Genomic DNA, 26919 nt, shown 5'->3' with positions numbered 1-26919 from the left:
ATGCATCAAGTATTTTAAATGCTACAATTTCGAATAAACAGAATAAATAACTTAAACGTCACCGTCTACGATCTGCAATTAAAAGAAAAATGATGCTGTCAGATTCCAAGGCAACTGGGGTATATCATAAGTACTCGATTTGGCTATTACAGTGGTAATCATTGTTCGGATTTCAGGTTCTAGCCCAGCTGGATTTCCCGGGTACTTTGCTTCTACACCAATTATTATAGCAGATCTCGCTGGCAACCATGTACCCATTACACTCTGCAGGCATTGAAAATGTAACCCGATTACCGCACCTGCCGAGCCCCCTAAACCCATTATGGAACAGCGTCCCGTGTTACGGTGCCTACCGCCGCTGCCAACACTTCGTGTTCATGGTTCGGCCCTGGCCAATCGAATCTTCTACTCCAAAGGCATTAGCTGGGAAAAATGTCGAATAACCCCTGTTTATTGTAAGCAAGCCAGCGATGGTTGTGGTCTAGCTACCTATTATTTTCCTCGTACCTACCACTACCACACTCTTTCATCCCTTCCCCCTTCTTTTTTCCTCAACCCTCATCATCATCAATCCTCCCTCGATGAATTGATAAACCGTTCTCATCGTTTTAATATTGTCATTCGCTTTAATAACTGGCTATCTGCCTGTTTATTCATAACACTCGCTTGGTAATTAAAAAGTAATAGACAGTTCCACCTACTACTCAATTGGGGGAAGTCCGAATTGTTTGATCTATTGCATTGATTTGGTCTTTTGTTGCTTTTTCTCGGCAACCCACACACGTCGCATCAACAACGGGAGGAAGAAAAGTAGCAGGTTGAACACACGAGATCGTAACGAGAATCGGTCAACAAACAACAACGTAAACGACTAAAACCGGTTCGAAAGAGTCGAAGGAATTATCGTCGTCGGGGTTTCGAGTGTGTTTACTTGTTTGTGGCGTTTTGTCCCCTGTAATCGTCTGCAAGGAGTCAAACGACTGTCACACCCACCCATCTTCTATTCATTCACATTCCATCATTTTAAGACACCAAAATGAAGGGAGCACGGAGTATTGGTCAAATATTGACCGTTGCCCTCGCTTTAAACCCTCTGGTATCAGCATGGCCGGGTTGGCTACCGGATGTAGATTCGCTGGTAGTACGGCAAGATGATAGCTCATCATCATGTATGTATTTTTGAAGATGAGATTGAAGTTAGAAAATAAGTGCTGACAACGTTAAAAGCAGCCGATGCCACGCCAACGAAATCTAGCAGCGACCCTAAGAAGACGGAGAGTTCGACGGACGATAAAACCAGCAGTTCTGACAACGCTCAGACCAACCTTAACACGGCCTCAGGCACACCAACCAACAAAGCTGGTCAGAACACGGCTACGGGTACGGGTAATAGCACGTCTAAAGCCACACATTCAACGTTTGACCCGCAAGATGGCGCCGGTGGTGTCGCTATGATCACACCCGCCACCACTGCGGGAACAACGCTCTACCGAATCGGAGACCCGACCCCGATTACCTGGGTTTGGAACTACACTTCCCTACAAGGAACCCCGACCGCTATCGATGTCCTAGTATCATGCTCCACGGCCTCCGCAACATGGACACTGACTCAGAACATGACATTCGAGCCAACTGCTACTTTCACTTGGGATACCGAAAAGTACTCCGAAAGTGCAATTGCCAGCCCGTTGTTAGTTGCTCAATACACATTATTGATCCACGACTCGGACTCTTCCGCCGATGCGACCGCCGAAGCCGGTTACCTCGCACCATTCGACGGTCTCCAATTCGGTCTGTACACCTCCAGGCCGTACCAAGACCTCGGCGAGTGGAAGTGTGCAACCTGCAGCGGTGCATTAGGAGATGCCGAGCGCCAAGCCATAGGATTCGCTGTCTCGATGAGCATCATCACCATCCTCAGTTTCACGTGGTACGTGACGGGATTCGCTGCATTACTGTAGTCTACAATCCCACCACATTTCTAACGTGAAGTGAAAAATTGGACGAGGAGACGGTTAATTTCTGATTGCACATATTTGAGAGATACGCGCGAGATACAGCATCACATCTTAATGCAGACATTTATAAACACAACGGTATAATCTGGGAATTTCAAATCAGGACAATACATCATGCACTGGCGTTTTTTGATACGAGATCTATTGCAATTGCAAGGGCCGATAGGGGAAGGGTGGAAATCTTTCTGGCGACGGATCGAAAATGGTGACATTTATTATTTAGAATATTTATGGCATCGGAAAGGGTTGTTTTTATCTATCGTCACCATCTATATAGCTCTTAATGACACAATAACACGCCTAGTCAGGTTCAAAGATAACTTCACGCTTGCTTATAAACCAATAGTGTTTATCGTGGTGCTTATTTTATTTGATCTGGATATGCCAATATTTATACCATCCTCAAGGAGAACCCGGCGCCCCGTTCTTCCTTTTCTCTTGACGCGAATATTCCGCTGAAATCCACATTACCCAGATCTGCCGCCTTTTGCCCCCTTCCAGGAGCATTTGGTGTCGACCTTCTGCGTCTTCGCTCCTGGCCAGCTTTACTAGGGAATGTCGGGAACATAGCTTCGTGCTTGGGCTTAGGATCTTGCCGGAAGAACCCATGCTGTAGCATTTCCTTTGCTGTGGGGCGTCTGTCTGGATCTAATGATAGTAGACTACTAAGTAATGCGCACCCAGCCGTCGTTAACATTGGAAACCGGGCACGGATGATAGGGCCGGTGTTAGTACCAGTTTTAGGTAAACGAAGGTGCCGGGCATTAGGCAGGCGACGGAAGCCAGGCCAGGACTCGTCGGTGGGTATGCCGCAAAGCTCGAAGATTTTCGCAAGTTCGTCGACTTCGTTTTTGCCTTGTAGTAGCGGCTCGCGCGCTAGTAGTTCGCCAAATATGCATCCCACACTCCACATATCAACAGCGGAGTCGTATGTCTTTGTGCCTAGTAATAGTTCAGGGGCGCGGTACCATAATGTAACAACGAGTTGGGTAAGTTTCGCGGGCGGGGGGTCCCCAACATAACGCGCCATGCCAAAATCCGCAATCTTAAGCTGGCCGCGGTTATTCAGGAGTAAATTTGAGGTCTTCAAGTCCCGATGCAATATCCAGCGATCATGTAAATACTCAACACCGCTCGCGAGCTGCAGCAACAAAGTCTTAACTTCCGAAGCCAGGAACGGTTCCGGCATATCGCTAAGTACGGACATGAGATCGTGTTCCAAGAATTCGAGGACTAGAAACACGTTCTCAATGCGCGATGTATCGTCCCCGACTACCACCTCCCGCAGCTCGACTACATTGCGATGCGAGCAATCTTTTAGGATTTGTATTTCTCGTAGGCCTGTCTCGGGTAGTCCTGCGGTGTCGGTCGGATCGATCTTAAGACGCTTCAACGCGACTACTTTCCCCGTTTTTATCTCCTTCGCACGCGCTACCCACCCGTACGCACCCTCCTCAATATCATTCAGTTTATCATAATTCTCGACACTGCGCGACTTGCTCCAAGTTCCTCCCTCAAAGCGCAACAGCTTAATACTATTCTCGTTTTCTGGTTCAGGTGTTACTTTCCGTCGCTTGGCAGGTGGTCGGTCGTCTTGTTGCTGTTGTTGTTGGTCTTGTAAGGCTTGTCGTTTCGTTGCTTCGGCTTCGAGTCGCTCCTGTTCTGCTTTACGTGCTTTTTCGGCTTTTATGCGTTTCTTTTCTTCTTTTTCGTGCTTGAGTTTGGCTTCGAGGGCGGCGTCTTCGGCCGTGTCGGCCCATCGCGATTTGCTCGCCATGGGGGTTTTGTTGTTGAGATGATTGGGAGGTGAGAGCTAGGCGGCTATGTATGGGAGGCGGGCAGCTCTGTTTAGGGCGTCATGCTTTTATATATCCAAAGTAGTAAAATGAGGAAGAAGAGAATCGTTTGGGTGATTGAAATTGATAGAGTCCAAGGTTTAATCGTCGGTTTCTTAATTATTGTTAGTTGTAAATACAGGAAGCAACTACTACGGTGGAGGGTTGCAGCTACGTAATTTTGATGTTCGGGGGATAGATCGGGACTAAAATTTAAAGCTCCGATGCTTTATCTCAATTGAGAAGACAGCTTAGAACTCAATCTAACTATCGACATTTTGTACTATTAATGGTTTTATACAAATTAGACATTTGTAAATTCATGATGGGTCGATAATATTTGTTCTTCCATGGTCTTTAAAATGAGACAAATTGTGCTAAAGACAGCCCAGAGTGGGCTGAGAAGTCTACCACGATCTCACAAACCACAAATTTTAAAGCAAAGCTATAGGAGCTTCATAGCCACACCAGCATACAGGGAGGAAAGAAAATGGTCAACACCTTTAGCAAAACAATTGACTGAAGCTATAAACGTAAGTGTAAAAATATCTGGTAATAAAATTTGATACTAATTTTATATAGACAACTGGACCTATTCCCCTAGCAAGCTTTATGCGCATGTGCCTTACATCGGACATTGGCGGATACTACACGGGGGCTATAGAAAAAGATCGTGATCAGTTTGGACAAAAAGGCGATTTCATTACCTCACCAGAGATATCACAGATCTTCGGCGAACTTGTCGGTATCTGGTTCGTAGCAGAATGGATGTCTCAAGGTCGACCGAAAAGGGGCGTAGAGCTCATTGAAGTTGGACCTGGCCGGGGAACACTCATGGATGATATGCTGCGAGTCAGTAAATTCATGTAAAACTCTACTCATAATGTCACATTCCGCTAATTCTATGATAGACGATGAAGAACTTCAAAGAAATGGCATCCAGCATAGAAACCATTTATTTGGTGGAAGCTAGTAAAGAGTTACGAACTACGCAGAAGAATTTACTCTGTGGTGAAGACGCTGTGACGACGGAGTCTAAAATAGGGTGGCATAGTACATCTAAATACTCCGGGCTGCCTATTGTATGGACCGACAGTATCAAGGCCATCCCGCAGGACCCCAACAGAACCCCTTTTATCGTGGCCCATGAATTTTTTGACGCACTACCTATCCACGCTTTTCAGGTGGTTGACGTACCACCAAATCAGCCACCACCGTCATCCCCACCCCCAAATTCGTCGACCAGAACTACTAGCACTTCTCCAACACGGCAATGGCGGGAAATGGTTGTCTCGCCTACTCCCAAAGGCACTACACACGATGACCTGCGAACACCGAAATCACAACAACACGAGCCCGTCCCCGAATTCCAACTAACTCTCAGCCCATCCGTAACACGACACGCACAATACCTCCCCGAATCCTCTCCTCGCTACCAAGCCCTGAAATCCACCCCAGGCGCACTTATCGAAATATGTCCCGACGCCTCACTCTACGCCTCCGACTTCGCCGTACGCATCGGGGGTCCTAACCCTCCATCCTCAACTCCCACCACCTCCTCCAAATCCGGAATATCCCCTCCTCTTCCCCAGACACCTCCCAAACCCAACCCCTCAGGCGCAGCCCTAATCCTCGACTACGGCCCCTCATCTACAATCCCATCCAACTCCCTCCGCGGAATCCACCACCACCGACATGTCTCCCCCTTCTCAGCCCCAGGTCTCGTCGATCTAAGCGCAGACGTGGATTTCGGCGCCCTAGCCGAAGCCGCTGCTCTAGCAAGCCCAGGTGTCGAGATCCATGGACCTGTAGACCAAGCTTTTTTCTTGGAATCTATGGGTGTGAAGCAGCGCGCTGATATGTTGGCTAAGAAACTGTTAACTGCTGGAGCTGGGGGAGAAGATGGGGAAGAGAAGAAAAAGAAAGTCGAGGAGTTAGAGCGCTCGTGGAAACGTCTTGTTGATCGGGGGCCGGGGGGTATGGGGAAAGTGTATAAAGTCCTGGCTATTTTGCCTGAGAACGGGGGTAGGAGGAGACCGGTTGGGTTTGGTGGGGATGTGAGTGCTTGATTGAATGATTTAAATCTTTTGATATATATGAAATCATTAGGTAGACCATGGCATTCAACTCATCCACTTCACAAAATCTACCACATATAACCAAGATGTATACCATTAGACTCAACATCTCAATACCGATCAAGAATACAGTTACAAATATCTCTTTTTCGTACCCTTTACTACCTCGTAATAATGCACCGCGAGAAGCAGGCCTAACAACCTAATCATGCCGGTTTAATTCCATACCTCGATACTAGACCTACACTAGGGAGCAATACAGTAGCATCCAACGCCATGCAATCGACGTCTATAATAGTACAACGGTAACGAAAGTGCGTGACCCAAATACAGTTGATACCACCCTTGCCTCGCCTATTTCTTTTCCCTTTGATTATGATGGTTTTGGGATAGATCTTGAATACTATTTTCTTCCGCCGACCAAGTTCGATCCCTCGCCACCATCAGCTTCGTCATCACTGAATTTATCTCCATCTTCACCAACTGCGAATATCGTCTCGCCATCGAAGGAATCCCGAGGTGTCTCGGGCTTAGCTGGGGCTCTGCTTTGTGATGTCTGAGTAGGGGTAGAGCCAGTTGCTGGTGCTGAACGGGTGTTGTTGATCTTGGAACCAATGTGCGCTTCTTCGTCATCATCCGAATCATCCGGAGCGCCAACATCAGCAAATTCAAATCCACCATCCTCATCTTGAGCAATTTCATCACTCATCGCGAACCGCCTGTTGTTTGCTGTGGGTCTCCACACATACGCGATCCAGGCCACATCAGCAAGATAAACCAAGTTTGGCCATCCGTCAATAACGAACCATCTCGACTTCCAGTGGAAGGGAACGTAATCAGGATCGGAGGCGGAGGCGAAAGAAAAGGAGTTGAAGAAGAAAAAGCCGAAGGTGACGAGAATGCTGATTAGGATACACCACCAAAGCTTCTTGTACATGGATTCTTTGACGGTTTGCTTGCGTTCGCGCAAATCCTTAAGAGTGAAGTTGAGCGAGTTGAGCGTCCACACGTAGAAGGCGGTCAAAGTACCAGCCAATGGGAGTACGATGAGAAGGAGCCAGGGACCTAAGATTATGTTAGAATAAATGTGCTCTAGGTCGTTGGCGGAGGGATTCTTACTAGCTGTGTCGGGTGAAACTAGTAAACTGGTAATAGCATAACCCAATCCGAAAAGGAAATGAGCGATTGCTAACCACCTAACATAGACCATCGTCTTTCCTAGAGAAGGTTTCACAACTCCATAACCCATACATACGATAAGTAGTAGGAAAAAGGAGAAGGAATTACGGAAGGCATTGAGAACGGCTACTACCACAAGGAGAACCTTAGCTCCAATGTTGGAACCGTTCCTATTCAGATAATCTATGGCATATTAGCAGCTGGGTTATTAAGGGGTAGAGTGGTTGTGTTACCATAGAATCCCCATGTCATGAGCATTTCTACAACTAGGAAGACGAGGATAGCAGTGATGTAGTTCTGTACAGGTACTGTAACTAGGTTAGAGCAGAAAAAGAAAGCTTTGGTTCAAATAGCTTACATATGTCGTATCTGTGCTGGTAGTAGAGGAAACCCCAGAACCTGATTGGAGTTAGTGAGTAGGCTAGCATAGGTGAGCTTCAAAACATACACAGCAACGACGGCGTAGAGAATAGTTATCCCGCCGTAAAAGGGTAACTTAGGGATCTGAGTAGCAGGAAGTTCGCCATATGCCTCTCGGAATTCGACAACACCCATAAACTCATCGGTATTAAGTCCATACGCCGCAACACAGAAGTAACCGGTCTTCTTAATAGGGTACTTGATAGAGGGCGCGGATTTGAGCTTTATGGCTTGGGTCACGATCAGGTTCTCGGATTTGTCAGTCGCGTTAGGAGATAAAATCCATTCGCCAATCTCGGTATTGTTACACAGGCCAGCCTGGACGGTCTCCTCGCGGCAGATCAACTCTTTCTAGTTATATAATCAGCCTTGGTCATAATACGGAGATATCGAATATCGTACTTGAAACGCATCAGGATTCGGGTAGACACCAATCAAATCCTGGTCTTTCCATTCGAATATGATTAGACTGACGATCGGGTCTTGGTCGCCTTCGACAGCGGTTTCCGGGAATACCGTTTCGATGAAAGGTTCTATCGGACCACCCCATGCGCTTTTACTATACATGCCTAAACATCGCGGATCAGTGAGGGTCGCGTAAGATTCGATATAGGTAGTATGTCATACCAGCACATTTCTGCTGATTCTCTTCCGTAGCGTCCTTCGTGAGACAAATGTTAGTTTAAGTATATAACTTAGAGCTTAGAGATGATGGAGGCCTCATACTAGCTGTACTTCCAATGCCCAAGCCGTCGATATAGACAAGCCTAAAAGGCCTAAAGTAGATAACCAACTCTTCATCTTCGTTGCGTTGACTTATGTTGTCGCCGCGCAAGGCAGCCTTAGCAAATAGATCTGTCCTCACTATTCCGGATACTGGATGCGCTTCGTACGGACAAACGCAAATTCGATCGGAGCTCGAGGCTAGGCTAAAGAAGGTCGGAAGCCCTTTGAAGCATTAGGAATGATTATGGAACAAGGCTAGTACACCTAAGATAAGCAGGCTGAAGATGAGTTGTCCTAAAAATACGTATTTGATGTTGCTTGCGTTGCGCCTCTCAGCAATTGATTGTGATTGGAAACAGAACAGTAGCAACCTTGGCCTGGGCAGTGTTTCTGGCCTAGAATTACGGCTTGCGAATCCAATTTTAGCCAATCACGGGATGTCGGGAGTTAAAAATGAACTAGGATTAGGTACGATAAGATAAGAGTTGTAGCATCGAACCTCGCTAACTCTAATTATTTGGGGGAAGCTTCATTCTTTCTAATTATTTATTCATTCGTCATTCTACAACCTTTGGTCGCATTGCAAAGTACAGGTATCTACACCTGTACATATGAACCATGGGGAAAGGTACGGACAAGCTATATATCACACATTCCGAGTGGTCCTCTTCCGACGCATATTCCGCGAGTACAGGCTCACGAACTGGTGCTAACGGCGCATCTTTTCGACGACTACCATTCAACTTTTGCGCCGCCAGTCTTCAACCCTTCAAAAACCCTGTTTGCACCTCCGACGGAACAATATTCGATGTCGAGGTCATATCGAAATGGCTCGAGAATCACGATACCAATCCCGTAAATGGGGAGCCCCTTGCGGCACGCGACCTGATTAAGCTCAATTTTGCGCGCAATGCAGACGCCGATACGAAAGGAGCAGATGGCCTAGGGAGTGATGGGAAGGGAGATTTAATCGATCCCGTCACCTTCAAAGTGTTCACCGATAATACTCATATCGTTGCGATCCGACATGGGACATATGCGAACGTTTTTGCTTGGGAAACGGTCGAGAGAATGAATATCAAGGCGAAAATGTGGCGAGATCTAGTTGACGATGCGGAATTTGGTCGCTCGGATATTATCACGCTTCAAGATCCACAGAACGCTGCAAGCCGAGACTTAAGCCAATTCCAACATCTAAAGGACGGCGGAGATGCACTCTTAACGAAAGAACAAGAGGAAGAGAGGAAAGAAGGCAATGTTAATATTAATGCTTTGGGCAGGGTAGGCGACAAGGTCTTAAGAGCGAAGGAAGCCGTTGAGAAGGCCAGGAAGGAGCGTGAGGCTCGTGGTGACGTCAATCGTTCATCCAAGGCGGTCACAAAGGCCGGGACAGCCAACCCTGTCCGGACATCGATGATCCAGGACAAGAAACCAGCCTATAATGCGGCGGCGTATACAACAGGTAGAGCAGCTGCGAGTTTCACCAGTACAGGATTGACTCCTGAAACCAGTGGCGAGCGAGCTACACTCACAGATGAGGAATATATGTTAAAACCGAAGAGGGTCAAGATAAAAGGCTACGCACGAATCGAGACCAATCTCGGAGATTTAAATATCGAACTACAGACTGAGTACGCGCCGAGGGCAGTCTGGAATTTCACGCGACTAGCCCAAAAGGGATACTACAAGGGCGTCGCATTCCACCGTAACATCAAGAACTTCATGATCCAAGGTGGCGACCCGTCAGGTACCGGACGAGGGGGCACCAGTATATGGGGCAAGAATTTCCAAGATGAATTCGACGGACCCCTAACCCATGACACCCGCGGGATACTGAGTATGGCGAATAAGGGGAAGAACACAAATTCAAGCCAATTCTTTATCACATACCGAGCTGTCAAGCACCTCGACCGCAAACACACGATCTTTGGAAAGGTTGTAGGTGGTACAGAAGTCCTCAGTAAAATGGAAGCCGCGCCCACAGACGGCTCAGACAGACCCCTAAATAAAATCGTCATCAAAGACGTAGTCGTGTACCTCGACCCCTTCGACGAGTTCCTCAAGCAAAAAGCTGAGCGCGATAAAGTCGCCGAAGCGAAAGAGTTAGTGGAGCGCTCGGGAGGAACAGAGGACGATCGTATGACGTGGACGGGCAAACGGGTCCGGCCGGACGGCACGGTGGATCGCGGGACCGGTGCTGGAGGGAAGAATGTGGGGAAATATCTCCAAGCTGCGATGAAATCACGGCAGGGTGTTGAGGAAGATGAGATTATTGAAGAGGATATGGATACTTGGGATGAGCCGGTTAAGAAAAAACCGAAGGTTGGTGGGTTTGGAAATTTTGATAGTTGGTAGAGATAGGGGGACTTCGTTGCATTGCGTGGCGTTTGGCGATACCCGGAGATATTAGGTACTACTATTTAATTATACAAAAAGGGCTCTTTTTTTATACGCCATGGGAATATACGACCAGGAGTCGTTAGACTCAAGACCTCGTCCCACAAATTATGTTTTTAATGAAAGAATTCTTCGTAAATAATAAGACTGAGAGATAGTTACTAAGCTACACAAGATCAAAGCACTGTAATTCTACCCCCAATAGATCTGGATCTACATCGATCTTAGCCCAAGGGTTCTTCGATAGCTTTCGGCGAAAATCACTTAGGTCTATCGGCAGCGATTTCAACCGCGGATCTTCGAAAGATACCGCACCCGAGACAGAATCCATGAACGCGGGAACATGGGAATCGGTATCGGTATCCGCAAAAACCGGCCGAATACCCTTGGGTGACGGACCGAGAATGGCTTCACCCCATTTAAGGTCGTCCACGAAACATGGACCTACAAGTTTGTATTGACCATTGCTTATAGGTCGCAGCAGCAAAGGACAGTTGCAACCAACGATAACACATACCTCGTCGCCAGATTTTGCTAATTGGGACCCAATTCCTATGCCGCTGGTTCCACCCTGGAAGATCAGTAGGCCATCCAACTCTTTGCAAAACTGTATTAAAACGTTAAAAACTCCATCGGGATCTTTAGCCGATAGCGTGTTATCCCCTCCAGAGTAATCGTATTCAAACAAGTCGTCGAATTCGTAATCGGACATTAAAAGACGAACAACTCCTGCTACTATATCAAAGCACAGTCGACCTCCAATAGGGGGTTTGCACATATCGGAGACTTGGCCCATACTAAAAGTCCGGGCGTATCTTTCGATGCTATCCCGTTCAATCGGACCTAACCCCCGTAATATTTCACGCAGCAAGTTGAATGTGCCCCCACCACTCAAGTATCGATTTAATTGAAGCTTATGATGTCTATCGATGACAAACCCCGATATACCCTTAACTCGGAGCGTTCCAGGCTGGGGTTGCTGGTGCCAACATCGCAGCTGAGAGGATGCGTGTTGCGGAGAGATTTTGACAGGCATTCTCGAGTGTATCGACCAATTAGGAACCCAGCTTGGCCAAGACGGCTTATTTTGAAGCTCGCACACGTGTAGAATGTTAAGGCTATTATAAAATCCTATCCATTGCAATATGGCATGAGTGTATAGCTCAACAAAGGGTTGGCTATAGTTTGGGTGAGGTATGAACGCCTGCTCCTCATCGGGAAGCATAGCCGAAATTGCGTAAATTCGGTCCCGCGGGTCTTTGCAATGTAGAGTCCCGAAGACCAAACGTATGCCGATCAATTCTACGTTCAAATGAGCTAAGACGAGTCCTCCAAACTTCGACCATACGTTGTTCTTAACATCCTCAGCACACCTCATCAGGAAGCAGAACAAACCCTGACGAAAACATGTCCATATGAGTTGCTGAGACCCACACCTCGTTATTGCATCCTTGTTAGCCGACCATATTTCTTGCCGAACCCATAATCTTTCAAACCATTGTCGTGATATTAAGCAGTAGATCGCGGCGAGCTCGCCCTCATTAAAGGGTAATGGAACGTCCCGGTCACACAGGGTTGGGTCAGTGCACACCTCCGAAGGTTTGAGTCGCATATGCAAGTAATTGAATGTCGTTTGTGATCCAAGATATTCTATCAGTTCCATAGCGCGGTTGCTATCGTTTTCTTCCGGCCCAAGCCAGACGACCACCCGGCTAGCAACACGATAGATCTCGGCCATCATTCTAACATGGGACCCTTTCTCGACGTCATTTTCTTGGTTAATGCAAAGTGCATCGATCCACATAAGTCTTGGCTTGTTATCAAGGCGCAGATGCTTTAGAGCGACGATTAGATTTCGCGTGACCGGGATGAAGGTGGGTTTCGGCAAGTCGACGTGTCGTGACGATGTTGCGTTATCGTCATTGCTAGCAACGTAGACGGGTAAGGGATTCTCTTCTGAGCCTCATACTGCGGTACGCCCTTAGGGAATGGTGAGGTTTGGAAAGAAACGGTAATATCATCGTCGAAAGCACCAGGATGAATGAGGGCGAGCCTTATGTACCTAGGCATCAAGCTGACCTTCGGCAGCGCCATTGGTCAAAATGCTGCCTTACCCATTGGGCGGCCAACCTGCATTACCTATGGCCAACCTGGGTGCCTTCTAATAGTCAAAAACAAAATAGAAGTAATGATTCGGCTTCATCATCCGCACTACGATAAGAATCAGATTATTCTTACCATTCTCGATGGTGGGTGGACATAGGACTAGAAATGACTTCTTAGACAAGCTCGCTCTCACCGTGATGTTATGTGGAGATTGAAGGGCTCGGTTTCGTACAGAGGGACTTGGGGTATGTTTCGTGTCGAAATTTATAGCCGGATTAGGCGCTATCAAGATTACAGACGGGACTCGCTGCCGATTTTACAGCAGACTAGTACCGGCTTGGCAAAGCTTTTGGGGGCCCAGTCAATTAGCGTGCTTCGTCAGCCATTCGCGCTACCATGACTCTTACAGGTAGCCCGCAAAGCTCGCATAGAACTTACAGGGGACTAAGAAATGCCTGAAGAGAGGCTGAATTCCTTCGCACTCGGTTTCGTTAAAATTTTCAGAGGAAGCCACAGAGTTTCATGGAAAACGAAGTGAGGCTTCAGCTCAGTATGTCTTTGATAAATATATATATCGACGTTGGATAGGTAGGTAAATTCTGTATTTCGAAGAGAGCATCTTGTATTCAAAGCAATTCATTCCTATAATACTATTTCATCAGTAACAACCGCTATAACAACAACACTTATACTCGTCTCCAACCTCAAGCACCCCAAGATGGCTTTAACCGAGCGAGATAGCATCTCAATCGCTCAACTGATTGTTTTCTTATTCTCATTATTTGTCGCTATATGGTTAGCAATACGCCACGGCTTCGGCCGCAACGCAGGATGGTTCTACCTTATCATTCTCTCGCTCGCCCGTATTGTCGGAGCATCGCTACAACTAGCCACCATCTCAGATCCCACCAACGTTAGCCTGCAGATCGGAGCAGTAACCCTACAAAGCGTCGGCCTATCCCCGTTAATCTTGACCCAACTTGGCTTAATCGGGCGTGCCCTCGCAAGCATCCAAAAATCGACAACGGCATTTATAACCGTGAACAGATTACGCCTCGTTCAAACCCTGACGTTGGTGGGTCTAATCTTGGGTATAATCGGTGGTACTCAGGCCGGCCAAAATGTCGCCAAGACGGGCCAGTACACAGTATCATCTTTATCGCAAGCGGGCATAGGCCTTACGATCGCTTCGTTCGCACTACTAGTCCTCGCTACTTTATTCGTCGCGCAACAGATCTCATACGTGGAATCCGGCGAGAAACGACTAGTCCTAGCTGTAGGACTTTCTCTTCCTTTTATTCTTGTCCGATTGGTCTACTCGGCGATATCAGTATTTGGAAACAATCCCTCCTTCAACCAACTGAAGGGCAACGCCGATATCCTGCTTGGAATGTCCGTCCTTATGGAGATGATTGTTGTTATCATTGTCGAGGGTATCGGGATGACATTAAAGACCGTTCCGAAAGGTGAACGTGTCGCATCAACGTCTAGTAGTTATCAACAAAACGGACGACACGACGAGACTAGTTATGAGATGGGCGGATATAGATAAGCTTCAATTATCTCGCTGTTTAAAGAGTATATAACAAGGGAGTTTCTGGTCTGGATTTTTAAAGGATTATGATGGATATTTAAAGTATATTATGATGATATGATTCTTGTACCTATAGATTTATATAAATGAAGTTGTATTTTAATGTTGGTTCTGAAAAATCTATTACTTGCTTAATTACAAGGGGTTTCCAGCGCCCCGGATTCGCTAAGAATTAGTGACGTGCCGCTACTCTAGCGTACCCGGTTAGTGAGGGGTATCCACTGAACCTTAACATCGCGGGGTACTTGCGGCCTTAGAAATTTTAACAGACCTGAAAATGAGCTCAACCTTGATTCCTTTTTAAATTTCTTCGAACAAACCTGCCATTATTCTGCTTTTATATAATCAGGATGCCTGTATGTCTATACATCCAAAACCATCAAATTAATAACTTGAAAGGGTATTCTAACAAAAGACCAGCTAATCATCATAACGGGCTTCCCCACGTCCGGCAAAACCACACGCGCGAAACAGTTACACAGCTACCTCTCTGAGCGCATCCAACAAGCCGTAGCGACAACACCAACAGCACCACAAGCCAAATACCGACTTCACCTAATATCCGACCAGACCCTTTCAATCTCGCGATCGGTATACGATTTATCACCAGCGACACCGGCAGCACACGTGCGATCCGCTAATGCCTCGGAGAAAGATGCGCGGGCTACGATCTACGGCGCTACTAAGCGCGCGATGACCAGCGATCGTGATATTGTTATACTTGATGGGTTGAATTATATAAAGGGCTGGCGGTACCAGCTTTATTGCGAGGCGAAGAATATGCGCACGCCGAGTTGTGTGCTGCAGATTGGGTGCTCGAAGGAGAGGGCTAAGAGTGTTAATGAAGAGAGACTGAGGCGGCGGGATCAACAACAGAACCCCGAGGGTGAAAATGGGGAAAAAAGACAGGAAGAGGAAGTGGATGAAGAGGGACCCTACGAGCCGGAGAACTGGGAGAACCTGGTTTTTCGGCATGAGGAGCCGAATCCTATGACTAGATGGGATAGCCCACTATTCACGCTTATCTGGGAAGACGATGAGGAGCAAGCGAAGCAAGTGTTTTCGAATATGTGGGAGACTATTGCGGGCGAATCTCGGAAAGTGGTGAAACCGAATCAAGCTACCGTCCAACGAAGTAGAGATGCCGGTGGAGATTACCTATACATCCTCGACCGTGAGACACAGGATATCGTCAAAAAGGTATTAGACCAGCAAGGAGACGACGGCGGAGATGATGTCAGAATACCTAAGGGAAACGGTAAAGACGGCGATGATCTTGTGGTAGAATTACCAGCTGGGAAGAAAGTCGGATTACCTCAACTTCAACGCTTACGAAGGGCTTACATAGGCTTACATCGAGGCGGTATTGGACTTGAGGGCGTTAGAAATATGGGACCGGAGAGGATACGAGAGACCTTTGTGGTTTATCTTAATGATGCTTTCGAGAAGGATGCTTGAAAGGCTTTTCGGCTGATGCCATCTTTTCTAGTCCCTTTTCCCTATGTCTTGATACCCCTAGAATTGACAATAGATATCTCAGTTACATATCGTATCCTACGTAGCATAACACTGCAAAACAAGCAGAAACAAACAGAACTAACTATTCCAATGTCTAATATGACATGGGAAGTCTAAAGGCCCATAAGGTAATATACTCTATATCGTAATATGGTATTTGGGTATAACGATATACTCGCCCCACTATAATGGTCTATATGATTTATCACCTATACGAAACAATCTCACTTCACTTATTAACTTTAACAACTACATATCCATGTTTCGAAAAGCAAGCAAACATCTAAGTTTAGTTAGAAGAAACCTATATCATCCCACACGCACATGCCATTTTTTCATCATGGACGAGTTAATCCAAAAAGCAATCAAAGAAACACAAGAATCCGTCAAACCAATGGATTCCGTGAAGTGGAAGCCGGATGAGCCGCACCCGCAGTCGTACTTCGCATATGATAGCGACAAGCAGGCATGGCAGCCCATGGAAGCTTCGGGAAATACGCAAAATGAATCTGGATTTGGTATCACACAGCTCGCTTTGTATAGCTGGAATGTCGACTTCATGCTACCGCTGGCTAAGGAACGCATGGACATCGCATTGGCGCACCTCGAGGGTCTTACTAGTAAACTACCACCTACAACCGCCGCTGTTATCTATTTGCAAGAAAGTATCGCACAGGACCTTACGACGGTAGGAGAGAAACCGTGGATTCGGGAAAAGTATTACGTGACGGATATCGATGACTCGAATTGGGCGGCTAGATACGGGACCACGACGCTAGTGGACCGACGTTTGGATATCACGAACTGCTTCCGCGTGCACTACGCCAAGACCCGTATGCAGCGCGATGCGTTCTTCGTCGATATAGTGCTTGGTGGTGGTAAGACGGTTAGGCTGTGCAATACGCATCTCGAGTCCCTAGCTTTCGAGCCGCCGTTTCGTCCCCCGCAGATGCAGGTCGTGGTTAAGTATATGCATGATGAGAATGTCTTTGGCGCGGTGGCGGCGGGGGATTTTAATGCTATACAGCCGTTTGATCGGACGCTGCATGAGGATAATGGGCTGAAAGATGCGTATTTGGAACTTGGTGGCAAGGAAGATAGTGAGGAGGGGTATACTTGGGGTCAGCAGGCTACGACGACGTTGAGGGAGAGGTTTGGGTGTTCTAGGATGGATAAGGTGTACTTCGCGGGACGGGTGAAGTTATTGAGTTTTGAGCGGTTTGGTAGGGATGTTGAGTTGAGTGATCCGGCTCAGAGAGAGCGGGTTGTGAGTTTGGGCTTTGAGAAGCCGTGGATTACGGATCATTTGGGAGTTGTGGCGCATTTTCGAGTCGAGGATCCCTAGGTGTGGTACTCTTATAACCTCGAGCCTACTTTTGTGCATATCAAATAGAAATAAAATATAAAATAAAATAAATCTAAGCAAATAGTGCTTCTTCTGATGTTGTTCATGTTCATAGAGTATCTAGGATAGCCCCAAGTCCCTATTGACTTGTATTGCGTTAGGGTCCTATACATTTAGGAGGCAGAAATGTATCACTATTACTCTAGGTGTTTTTACCTAGTCTTTGATCGTGAAGACCTCACAACTTCTTAGCCCGGGTATCAGACCACAGCTTATCCACGATCTGGAAAACTGCTGTAACATCACGCATAATCGCATCATCCACCTTTCCTCCAAGCTTCTGCTGGATCTTGTCTGGATGCCATCGAACCCTTTCTTCCTTCAGCTTAGCTAGGAACTCCGCCTCGCCTACTTCCGTAGGATCAATTCCCAAGACGAAGAAGTCCCTCACCGCATCAGCGCCGACGTCCTCTCTCAACCCACTCTTAACTGGCCAAGCAATACCCTCCAGCGTACCATCCCACACATTCCACTTCTCCCCATACTCAACCCACCTCTCCCTCCATCCCCTCTTCCGCCGTCTCTCCTCGCCTCGTCTCAAACTCCTTTCCATCTCCCTAGTCAACCGCCTCTTCTCCTCCTCCTGCTCCTCTTTTTCTTTCTTCCTCTCTTCCCTTCGAGCCCGTTCCTCCAATAACCCCTGATGCGTCTTCTCCCACATCTTCTGCCGCACATACGCCGCGTACTCATCCTCACTCATCTGCTCAAGCGCCCCACTACCATCAGCCGCCGGGCGCGTGGGCGAGTATATATGCACAGGTTGCCCATATACGGATTCCCAATACGCGGCTCCTTCGTCGTCGGCCATGGCATCGAAGAGGGATTCACGGAAGGCGGCTTCGGAGCCTAGGGGTGGGGGCTCGAAGGGGTCTCGTTGGGGTTCTTTAAGGGGAGAGGGGGAGTGGGTACGTCGCCGTTTATGGCGGTGGTGTCTGTGGTGGTGACGGTGCCGGCGATGGGAGGTGCCGTCTTCATGGTCGGCGTCATTATGGTCACGGTCGCGATCGTGTGATCGGTGGCGTCGGGATCGGGAACTTTTCTCTGATTTAAATCGGAATCGCGAAGTCCGTTTCCTCTCCCTTGTTTCTGTAGTAGCCTCCTCTGCCTCATCCTGTTCGATATCAGGATGCGGCTCTGTTGGTGGGGCTTCTGGTGACGTACGGATTTCTTCGTCCATTTTAGGAGATGCCGATCGTCGGTCTTGGTTTAAGGATGAGAGTATATGTCGCCTCTTCGGCGACGCTGCTTCGGATGTCATCGTGTACACATGTTGCGCAGCTTTTCCCCTTCTTGGGAGGGATAGAAAAGCTGGTGTTGAATGTTGTTTGTTGTATTTGGTGGGATGAATGGATGTGTCCCGGTCGTAGGCAACGAATTGATTTGGGTTGGCTTATGTAATCGATATTATACTTCTTAAGGTCATAAAATGATTACCTAATACTTCAATAGTAGCAAGTCAAGATTCCTTGAATGAAGATGGCCTCATGTTGGCTTCATATTTTTATTCTTATTTTTCTATTACTGGGCCTTATGAATAATGAGGAAGTATGTGTCAAATTCGCAGTGCACCCATGGCACGTATACCAGGCAAGGGGGTTGAGTACAGTCATATATGTAGTCACTCAGGCCGCAAGGATACCTCCAGGTCGTCCTGAGTAAAACCTTCAATTACGACGTTCACTGTCTCATGGATTTGGTTGCTATTTTATAATTGGGTATCATGATAATTTGCCTCGCTCCGAGATCCCCTTTATTCCTCCTCGAAGAAGCCACCCTCACTATCGTTATCCGAATCCGCAGCAGCCCTTTGCTTAGCTCGCCGAGCTTTTCTATTTTCATTTTGAGTGCTTGTAGAAGCTGGCGTGTCCGAACTTTTCGCTTTGGAATTGCTAGGTTTCGTAGAAATGGGTTCCTTTGAGGGTTTTTCGTTGGAGCGCTTGCTCTTCGGTTCCTTTTCCAACTTGCGCTCTCTTATTTTGATTAATTCCGGAATACCCTTCTCATATGTCTTCTCTATGAGCCTCCATAACGGCGGTCGTTCGGAGTGTAGAGCTTGTGCTGCAGAACTGGCATCTTCTGGCTTCTCATCATCACCATTCGACGAGAGGCCTAATGATGCCACGGGGTATAAACTGATATAGCGCTCTCGGTGCGGGAAAAACCTCGTATAGATACTATCGATCTCGGCCTTGTGCAAATCCGCTTGCAGCTTTTCGATTTCTTTCTCGTCTGTAGCTCTCTTGAGCTGGGATTTAATTTGCTTCGCGAGTCGGTCTGCCTTCTTCCTCTCTATTACGCATTGTTAGATCCGATCGCTCGTTCTGCTGTATGGTGTGGATTGACAGGCTTACCAAAAAAGCGAACCATGTGGTACTTCTTGATCATCTGTTTCCTCCTCTTCTCGTCGGCAATTTCTTCAATCTTTTGCTGATGATGCGCCAACTCTCTCTCTAGATCATTCTGAATATTCGCAGGCATATTTTGACCCGTTTTGAATCGCCTCTCGATTGTTCGCGCTCGCTTCTTGACCCAGTTTATGCTACTCGGCTTCACTTTACCCTTCTTCGGATTCTTCTTCCTGGCCTTCTTGTTGGGTACATGGTATCCTGGGATGCGCTCGCGAGGCTTTTCTTTGTCGGCGGAGTCGCCTTCATAGTCGGCGAACTTTCTTTTAGAACTCATTGTGTCTGTTGTATTTTACGTATTTTACCGTTGAGTTGGTTCAAGGTCGTTGCTGGAAGTGTCGATGTTTTAGTTGGTTGGAATTGAAATTCAACGCTAGAACTCGCAGAAAATTGAACTTTTAGGTGGGGACTTCTGATATGCATCTAGATAAGGCATGCAAGTACCGCCATAGTACCCGCTTAAACCGGCTATTCATATATCCATATATTCACCAATCTGACTGACAGATAACATTGAAGCCAAGTGAACTCTAGAAGTTTGTCACGATAGCATTATCTTCACTTTTCCTTTTCCAATATTCAAGCGTGCAAATATTATCAGCAGTCCTTTGTGTGTACGAATTGTATAAGTTCGGCCTAGCTGAATTCTACAGGGGTTTTTCGTATGTACGTGGGATTTGATTGGTCAATGGATGAGAGTTAGCGGGGTTATAGCTTCTATCGATAGCTGGTGATTAACTCGAGCTCCCGCACGCCGACACTTCACAGTGCACTTTATTAAAGACAACCACTTTCAATGAGGACACATTGAGCATTTCAAACTTATAATATCAAATATTAAGATACTACTATTTCCATTATTCCTAAATTCGAGCTTAGAGGGAATACAATCACCACTTCCATCATCTAGTTCGAGATATGTGAGGTCTACCGAAATATGGCTTCTGTCGAGCTCCCTCAATTCACGTAACCAGCCTCCATATTGGTGCCTCCCAGCCTATGAAGCGGCCTGCGGCGGATGTATGCACCCTAAATGGGCTTATATAGGATTCTGGAACAATGTCGCAGTACTCATCTTCGAAAATGGATAGACCAGAACCGGGCTTAATCAAATGGTCACCAAATCCAGCCTATGACACCTTTCTACACGTTAACTTGCAGCATCGGGTCGTACAACTCTATGAACCCACAGGCCTTGCACAACCAGGAACTTTTCATCATGAGAAGTCATCGAAATATGACGAAATTCCTCCACTGACCACGTATGACTGGTCACCCGCTTATCCTGGGCTTGTTGCCATCGGAACGGCGAGTGGTGCCGTGGAGCTCATAAACCTCCATGGCGATCCAAGTTCTCATTTGGAGCTCCCCATTAGGATCACTCGTACTTGTCAGGCGGTAGCTTTCAACACGGGAGCTTTACTAGCTGTGGGACTAGAACGAGTGCGAAATGATCAATGTCTAAAGATATTCGATGTAACTCGAATCGCGACGTTAGATCCTAGTGTTTCATGGGCATCACTTGAAGGCTCCATGAATCCGCGGATTGGACTAGAAGCTAGTATTTCTATATCAAGTACGAAGTTCTTCGAAGACAGTCCACAAGTGCTTGTTGCCGGGATAAAAAATCAGGGAATTCGTATATATGATCTCCGAGGTAGATATTTTCCCCCATGATACACCTACTAGAACCTGCTGACGATTTAAAAGATCCACAAGGTGCAGTGATCAATTACCAGACTAAGTGTAACAACAATTTGGCAATTGATTATTCGGACCAAAACTACTTCGCTTCATCTTCTCTGGATAAGCCAGGTCTGGTGATATGGGATCGTCGCGCAACTTCACGGCAGTCTTCGTCCCGCTTCTATCTCGATGCCGTCGATACAGACGATTTGCCCTGGGGAGCTTCCCTCAATGTTGAAAGGGCGATTGATGTGAAAGATGCTAACTTCCAAGATAGGGGCTCGTTGATAAGGTCGCTACGGTTCTGTAGGGATCGTAGTGGCTTAATAGCTGTCTTGTCCAGAACCGGCCAGCTCAAGGTCTTGGATATCAAGAAAGAATATATTCCCGCTGAGGTGCGAAAGGATAGCCCAGAACTCCTCGAAGTCAGGAAATCATATGAGCTAGATATGGAATATTCGAAAGACCGAAAAGATGACAAAATCGTTTCATTCGACTGGGTCAACCTTGACTCTCCTGCGCTTACGCCGCGAGCAATAGTCTTACGTGCCAATGGTGCCTTTGATATTCTGGAAAAGCCATCTTATACTTCGGAACATATATATAAGATGGTACCTTGGCGAGCACCTCATCGTGGACTTGAAGGTAATTGATCCGGATTCCGTTGGTTATTAAACAGCGCTGATTAATTTAGGAGGCAGCAGCTATCATACCTTGATGCAATTCGAACCGACACAATATCCCGAGATGGTAGGCCCACTAAACGTCGACCAGGCATTCAAAGATAAGCCCCTATTCGGAAGTAATAAAGAGCCTGTCAATTCGATAATACAGCATGCACTATTATTTTCCGCACCTACGGCTGATCCCATTTGCGATTCGGAGGCAAGCACCGAAAAGCTACCGGAGCCTTTAGCCAACACTTCAAAAATAGCAGAGAAGTTGCGAAATCTAAGAAAATATTCTAAGGAAGCTTTGGAAACCTCAAAACAACAGTCAGATAAGGCGCAGGCGCAGCCAGCTATAAAAGAACTTGACCAGTCATTAACCGACTTATCCATAAAAGGCAATGGTCTACCATCAAATCGTCAGCTACATGAAAGGTTACTTGTATCAACATTGAACACGAAAGGGTTTCCTAAAGAAGCACAGGTTATTCTTGACCATGCTATGCTTCTCCGCTCTAAAGAGAAATATCTATTTGACTATACCGCAAATAGGGATATAGTATCTGACGATCCTTGGCTAAAGGAATTATGGGATTGGGTTGCTGGTGGGTGTTCTCATTTCGAAGATGTTTTTATTATTATGACGCTGACAATTTTTTATAGGAGCCGATGGGGCTACCAATGATATGGGAATGGTAGCACAAGGCATTGACTTGGGCTACTTAGGAGTTTGTAATGTGTGGACGGGGGATCTAGGTCCGTTATGCAAGTAGCTCTTGTTTGAGACACTAATTAACGAATGTATAGGGCATGATTACTCTGTCAGATTGGCGGAGGGGACAAGACAACCAGATGATTTAGCATGGGATCGTTGCCTACAGGAAATAAATAAAAGGTCCAGACAGGCAACGTATAATGGTGTCGGGACGAAAAAGAGAGCACACCGCGAAATGGCGCTGCGCATTTGTGGATGGGGTAGATCGCCCGAAGCTCATTTTAGCGATTATGCGAAAATGCAGCCTTCCGAGAGGAACTCATCGTGGTATACCATGGCAACTGCTCGAGCCCTGTTTGGGGGCGATTTTCAAGGGGCTGTTCAGCTTCTTAAACGAGCTGGCACTGAATACCCGGAGCTCTTATTCGTCTCCTTAGCGCTGCAACTCAAAGGCCCAGGTAACAAAAGCCTAGGAAAGGATCAACTGGATTTCGATGACGCTGTTGCTTCTAAAACCGACCCGTACCTTCGTGCGATATCATCACTTATTGCAACGAACGATTGGGAAAATATTGCAAATCAGGAGTCACTTCCACTCCGTGAGCGCACATTTGTAGCGCTAAGGTATTTTGACGATACTAAGCTTACTCAATGGCTCAATAAAGAGCTTAACAAGGCGATAGAAACAGGTGACATCGAAGGAATTGTATTCACGGGGATTACAGACAAGCTGGTCGACATATTTGCGAAGTACATCGAGAAGTTCAACGATGTACAGACTGCTACTCTGGTCCTATCGATATGCGCCCCACGATATATCAACGATTACCGATGTCGCACATGGCGTAACGCATATAGAGCCTATCTCCAGCGACACAAGGCTTTTATGCAACGAACCAAATTCGAAGTAGAAAGCACGAAGAAGAGTAAACGAGGCGGTGTCCCCACCATTACTCCCCCTTCCCGGCAAATTGCTCTTCGCTGCGTATTCTGCGATGCGGAGTACGAACTTTCTAAAACCGGAGCCGGCGCACCGATGCCCTCCTCAAAGGGTCAGACTAACCCGCTAACGCCCACGCTCGTCAGCGCCGGTGTCAGTTGTCCGAACTGCGGACGCCATCTGCCGCGATGTGTCGTGTGTCTGGAAATTGTCGGTGTCCCGCGCTCGGATCGACCCGAAGCGTCGCCTGATCCGCAGGTTAGAGTTGCTGCGAGATTTCCGACGTTTTGTTTGAAATGTGAGCATGTACTGCATCTAGATCATGCTAGGTTGTGGTTCGCGAGACATGTTGAATGTCCGGTCCCCGAGTGCAGGTGTAGGTGTAATTTTAGGGCGAATCCGGAGTTGAATTATCGGTGAGTTGTTGGTAGGGGTTGAGGGAAGGTTGAGGGACTTGAAGTGGGTGTTGCGAAAGTGGTAGGGAGTGGATGATGCGTTCGAGTTGCGTTTCTATTGAGTATGAACTGAGTCTAGTCTTAGAAGCACTGATTTTGAATGAACGTGTGTATGGTTAAGAAAGTTGTACGAAGACCAATGGTATCGCGTTTGACTTCTTCTGGGTTAGGGACTCACAGGCTTGTTTTGAATTACGAATGTCATATTATTCATATTTCCAATACCTCGCTTCACCTGGACAGATGTCCGTCATATTATTATTATTTTAGAGACTCAAGTATTACTCTAAGCTATCGATGTCGAATGAGAAGGTAATCTTGTCACATGCCATTCCATTCCCATACTATCCGTGTTGCTCATTCTTATTTATTATCATTATTCATATCATTATCGTATTTCCTCTGGCCGTATCCCGAGGCTGAGGTATATGGAGATAGGGGTAGGTGTAGGTAGATATACAGGTATGTGTACACGGGTAAGCAAGCATGCGTTTATCATGCTGCTAACTTCCAAAGCGGCACATACGCCCGCGCGGCCGGCGTATCGTCGTCTTCGTCCTCGATGGCTTTATTCATACTCTCGATCCACTCATCTTCGGTTCTCGCTGCGTCTCTCTCAATGCCGTCCATGACTGCGAGTTCCGCCAACATATCGCGGACCAGCGCGCGGCAGCCATCTAGGACTCTGACTAAACCGGAGCCTTTATCCGCGTCTGCGTCGTCGACGTCGCCTAGTTCTCGTAGTGCGGAGTGCCAGCCTTCAAGTTTACGTTGTAAACTAGTACAATCCCGTTTCCAAGACCGATCTAACTCGCCCAGGAATCTCACTTCCTCGCCATCAACCAGGACATCCAAATTCCCGCTCCGTTGGGCGGTGATTATAGAAGCCATGCGATCAGCCCAGACCTCGAAATCAGAGACCACGCGTTGATACCGTCCACCTGATTCCCCGAGTTGCCATATTCCGTTTAGGACTTCATCTAGGATTTGCACTTTCTCTTCTAGTCCTAATTGGTTTTGGGAAGAGGCTTGGCCCCAGCGGGAGAGTGTGGATATGTTTTGCGCCTCAACGCGCCGCCGTTCTTGGGCTTGGAGGGAGTCGTGGTCTACGGAGAGGCGTGAGAAGCGGATTTCTAGCTTGGAACGCGCGCTTGCGTGCCATTCCGAAGTAACGGCGGGGGCGTCGCGGCGGAGGAGGGAGAGTTGTAGGAGTTCGGTTTGTAAACGACTAGTCTCGGCGGATATGGCGACGTTGGCGGGGAGCTTGGAGGGTGAGGGGGGTGCCAGGTAGGTGCTTGTCAAGGGCTTGGGAGCGAGCGATTTCGCGGGGCTGTAATGTTGTTGGTGTGTATTGAAGGCGGGGCGGCTGGTCAGGTGGTGTGTAGGAGCAGTGGTGGATTGAGGAGGTTGGGATTTCACGCGCGCGTGTGTTTGCGAACGGGTTGTTGGTTTGGAATTGCTCGAGGAGCTTATCGTGCTAGTTGTTGGACTTGTGATGCCCGAGGATGCGGAAGATACTTGGGACACGGGGCGCAGAGTCGTTGCGGTTGTTAGACTCGTTACGTTGGATCTTGATCGTGTGTGTCCCATAAGTCGATTGTTAGATGTGGGTGGTGGTCCGCCGGATGACCTCGGTCGGTTACCGGCAGTAGTTGTAGATCGGGTTATCGAAGCCTTTGAGCTTCCTGTCGTTGTTGTCGTAGAAGAGGAGGCTTGCCGTGTAGAGGCCGCTCTACCCAGGGGTCTTGTTCCAGCATTTCCGCTGTAATCTGTGCGTGTAGATGGTGCTTTGCTATAAACACCCGAAAGAGGTCTTCCTATAGTCGAGGATGTCGTCCTAGTTCGTGATGTCGTCGTGCTACTTGAAGCTGCTGCTGCGGATCTTGTTGTCATTGTGGGCTTCACCGGTAGTCTACTCGGCGAGGTATTCCTCGCCTCGCTACGCGTCGAGGGACCATCTCTAGTAGTCGTCTCGTTACTACCCGCGGTAGGTTTACGAAGTGAGCGTGTTCGGCTCAAACCAGTTGAGGATGACATGTTTCAATTGCGCCTAAGACAAAAGTTTCTTTGATTTGAATGTTTGATGTTGCGGTCAGAGATTCCCCAGGGGTCCTTTTGTTGAATTGTTGACCGTGCACGCGACTAATTCCAATTGAGTTGCGGTGGAGAGAAATTATAGTGGTTGATAGGTGTACCTATTTCCTAGCCCTGGATAGACTGGAGCTTAAAGCTAAGAGTTCTATCTATAGGGCTGAAGTTACCTATCATTTAATACCCGGGCCACTATAAAGGTGCATAAGCTGTACCTACGTGACTGTGGTTGGTTGGTCGTGGCTGCTACCACTTAAGAGCCCATTTTATATGGTTCGACTACATAAATGACATACTTCACCTTCACCTTCCTCCCCATCTAGATGTTATGTACATGTACATAACAATTTGCATGTATAGCGGTGTAATGGCGTGGTTTAAGATTGATCGTCACGCTAAATAAAACAAACCAGAAGGAGTTATGGGTCAAGCAAACATTAAAACAGTTCATCTTCATATAATAAGAACGGAAAAAAGAGTTTACAAATAAAACTCATTTGAGGATTTATCTATCGCATCGAGGTATCATTGTGTCCGGCTTCTAGCCTGGAAAATCCATTATGCCATTTTCATCATCCTTCCTTTCCCTAGTCCCTATGAAAACTCGATGGTTTTCAAAAGTGCAAATCCACGGCATAGGAATTCCCTTTCCCTGTTGTATATACATCATACGAAGAAGTGGT

At 47.2% G+C, this 26919-nt stretch overlaps 13 protein-coding genes across 13 annotated transcripts; 7 read left to right on the top strand and 6 right to left on the bottom strand.

Moving 5' to 3' along the window:
• The first annotated feature begins 425 nt into the window (after positions 1-425).
• On the top strand, positions 426-2185 carry F4822DRAFT_368038 (uncharacterized protein). Its single transcript, XM_051456228.1, has 2 exons — positions 426-1169; positions 1228-2185. Exons 1-2 carry the CDS (start codon positions 1037-1039, stop codon positions 1959-1961), a joined length of 867 nt encoding a protein of 288 aa, XP_051310393.1. The 5' UTR covers positions 426-1036; the 3' UTR covers positions 1962-2185.
• Positions 2071-4089, bottom strand: F4822DRAFT_415716 (kinase-like protein). Its single transcript, XM_051459261.1, has one exon. It carries the CDS (start codon positions 3793-3795, stop codon positions 2410-2412), a length of 1386 nt encoding a protein of 461 aa, XP_051310392.1. The 5' UTR covers positions 3796-4089; the 3' UTR covers positions 2071-2409.
• Positions 3995-6128, top strand: F4822DRAFT_368040 (DUF185-domain-containing protein). Its single transcript, XM_051456229.1, has 3 exons — positions 3995-4386; positions 4436-4705; positions 4765-6128. The coding sequence occupies exons 1-3, from the start codon at positions 4204-4206 to the stop codon at positions 5920-5922; spliced, it is 1611 nt and encodes a 536-aa protein (XP_051310391.1). The 5' UTR covers positions 3995-4203; the 3' UTR covers positions 5923-6128.
• Positions 6129-8435, bottom strand: F4822DRAFT_368006 (lung seven transmembrane receptor-domain-containing protein). Its single transcript, XM_051456227.1, has 8 exons — positions 8257-8435; positions 8158-8191; positions 7933-8099; positions 7559-7881; positions 7469-7509; positions 7344-7418; positions 7051-7293; positions 6129-6996 (listed from the first exon to the last, which is right to left on the bottom strand). Exons 1-8 carry the CDS (start codon positions 8329-8331, stop codon positions 6335-6337), a joined length of 1620 nt encoding a protein of 539 aa, XP_051310390.1. The 5' UTR covers positions 8332-8435; the 3' UTR covers positions 6129-6334.
• Positions 8436-8783: 348 nt separating this feature from the next.
• F4822DRAFT_415713 (uncharacterized protein) lies at positions 8784-10763 on the top strand. The gene has a single exon (XM_051459260.1). It carries the CDS (start codon positions 8875-8877, stop codon positions 10609-10611), a length of 1737 nt encoding a protein of 578 aa, XP_051310389.1. The 5' UTR covers positions 8784-8874; the 3' UTR covers positions 10612-10763.
• F4822DRAFT_367961 (HET-domain-containing protein) lies at positions 10744-12575 on the bottom strand. Its single transcript, XM_051456225.1, has one exon. It carries the CDS (start codon positions 12455-12457, stop codon positions 10820-10822), a length of 1638 nt encoding a protein of 545 aa, XP_051310388.1. The 5' UTR covers positions 12458-12575; the 3' UTR covers positions 10744-10819.
• Positions 12576-13304: 729 nt separating this feature from the next.
• On the top strand, positions 13305-14518 carry F4822DRAFT_367992 (uncharacterized protein). The gene is made up of 2 exons (XM_051456226.1): positions 13305-13347; positions 13469-14518. The coding sequence occupies exon 2, from the start codon at positions 13478-13480 to the stop codon at positions 14309-14311; it is 834 nt and encodes a 277-aa protein (XP_051310387.1). The 5' UTR covers positions 13305-13347; positions 13469-13477; the 3' UTR covers positions 14312-14518.
• A 100-nt stretch (positions 14519-14618) lies between these two features.
• F4822DRAFT_415710 (chromatin associated protein KTI12) lies at positions 14619-15999 on the top strand. The gene is made up of 2 exons (XM_051459259.1): positions 14619-14709; positions 14774-15999. The coding sequence occupies exons 1-2, from the start codon at positions 14704-14706 to the stop codon at positions 15809-15811; spliced, it is 1044 nt and encodes a 347-aa protein (XP_051310386.1). The 5' UTR covers positions 14619-14703; the 3' UTR covers positions 15812-15999.
• Positions 16000-16119: 120 nt separating this feature from the next.
• F4822DRAFT_415709 (Endonuclease/exonuclease/phosphatase) lies at positions 16120-17303 on the top strand. The gene has a single exon (XM_051459258.1). It carries the CDS (start codon positions 16131-16133, stop codon positions 17214-17216), a length of 1086 nt encoding a protein of 361 aa, XP_051310385.1. The 5' UTR covers positions 16120-16130; the 3' UTR covers positions 17217-17303.
• Positions 17289-18672, bottom strand: F4822DRAFT_415708 (uncharacterized protein). Its single transcript, XM_051459257.1, has one exon. The coding sequence runs from the start codon at positions 18532-18534 to the stop codon at positions 17455-17457; it is 1080 nt and encodes a 359-aa protein (XP_051310384.1). The 5' UTR covers positions 18535-18672; the 3' UTR covers positions 17289-17454.
• Positions 18673-18755: 83 nt separating this feature from the next.
• On the bottom strand, positions 18756-20022 carry F4822DRAFT_415706 (uncharacterized protein). The gene is made up of 2 exons (XM_051459256.1): positions 19628-20022; positions 18756-19565 (listed from the first exon to the last, which is right to left on the bottom strand). The coding sequence occupies exons 1-2, from the start codon at positions 19956-19958 to the stop codon at positions 19027-19029; spliced, it is 870 nt and encodes a 289-aa protein (XP_051310383.1). The 5' UTR covers positions 19959-20022; the 3' UTR covers positions 18756-19026.
• Positions 20023-20435: 413 nt separating this feature from the next.
• On the top strand, positions 20436-24390 carry F4822DRAFT_415705 (uncharacterized protein). Its single transcript, XM_051459255.1, has 5 exons — positions 20436-21338; positions 21392-22012; positions 22062-22640; positions 22699-22791; positions 22843-24390. The coding sequence occupies exons 1-5, from the start codon at positions 20741-20743 to the stop codon at positions 24108-24110; spliced, it is 3159 nt and encodes a 1052-aa protein (XP_051310382.1). The 5' UTR covers positions 20436-20740; the 3' UTR covers positions 24111-24390.
• On the bottom strand, positions 24391-26322 carry F4822DRAFT_415704 (uncharacterized protein). The gene has a single exon (XM_051459254.1). It carries the CDS (start codon positions 26180-26182, stop codon positions 24641-24643), a length of 1542 nt encoding a protein of 513 aa, XP_051310381.1. The 5' UTR covers positions 26183-26322; the 3' UTR covers positions 24391-24640.
• Positions 26323-26919: the final 597 nt, after the last annotated feature.

Source organism: Hypoxylon trugodes, assembly GCF_022578975.1.
Source record: "Hypoxylon trugodes strain CBS 135444 unplaced genomic scaffold F4822scaffold_9, whole genome shotgun sequence".
Taxonomy (NCBI): domain Eukaryota; kingdom Fungi; phylum Ascomycota; class Sordariomycetes; order Xylariales; family Hypoxylaceae; genus Hypoxylon; species Hypoxylon trugodes.
The sequence above is the reverse complement of the archived record's forward strand: the minus strand, read 5'-3'. Positions and strand labels throughout refer to the sequence as shown.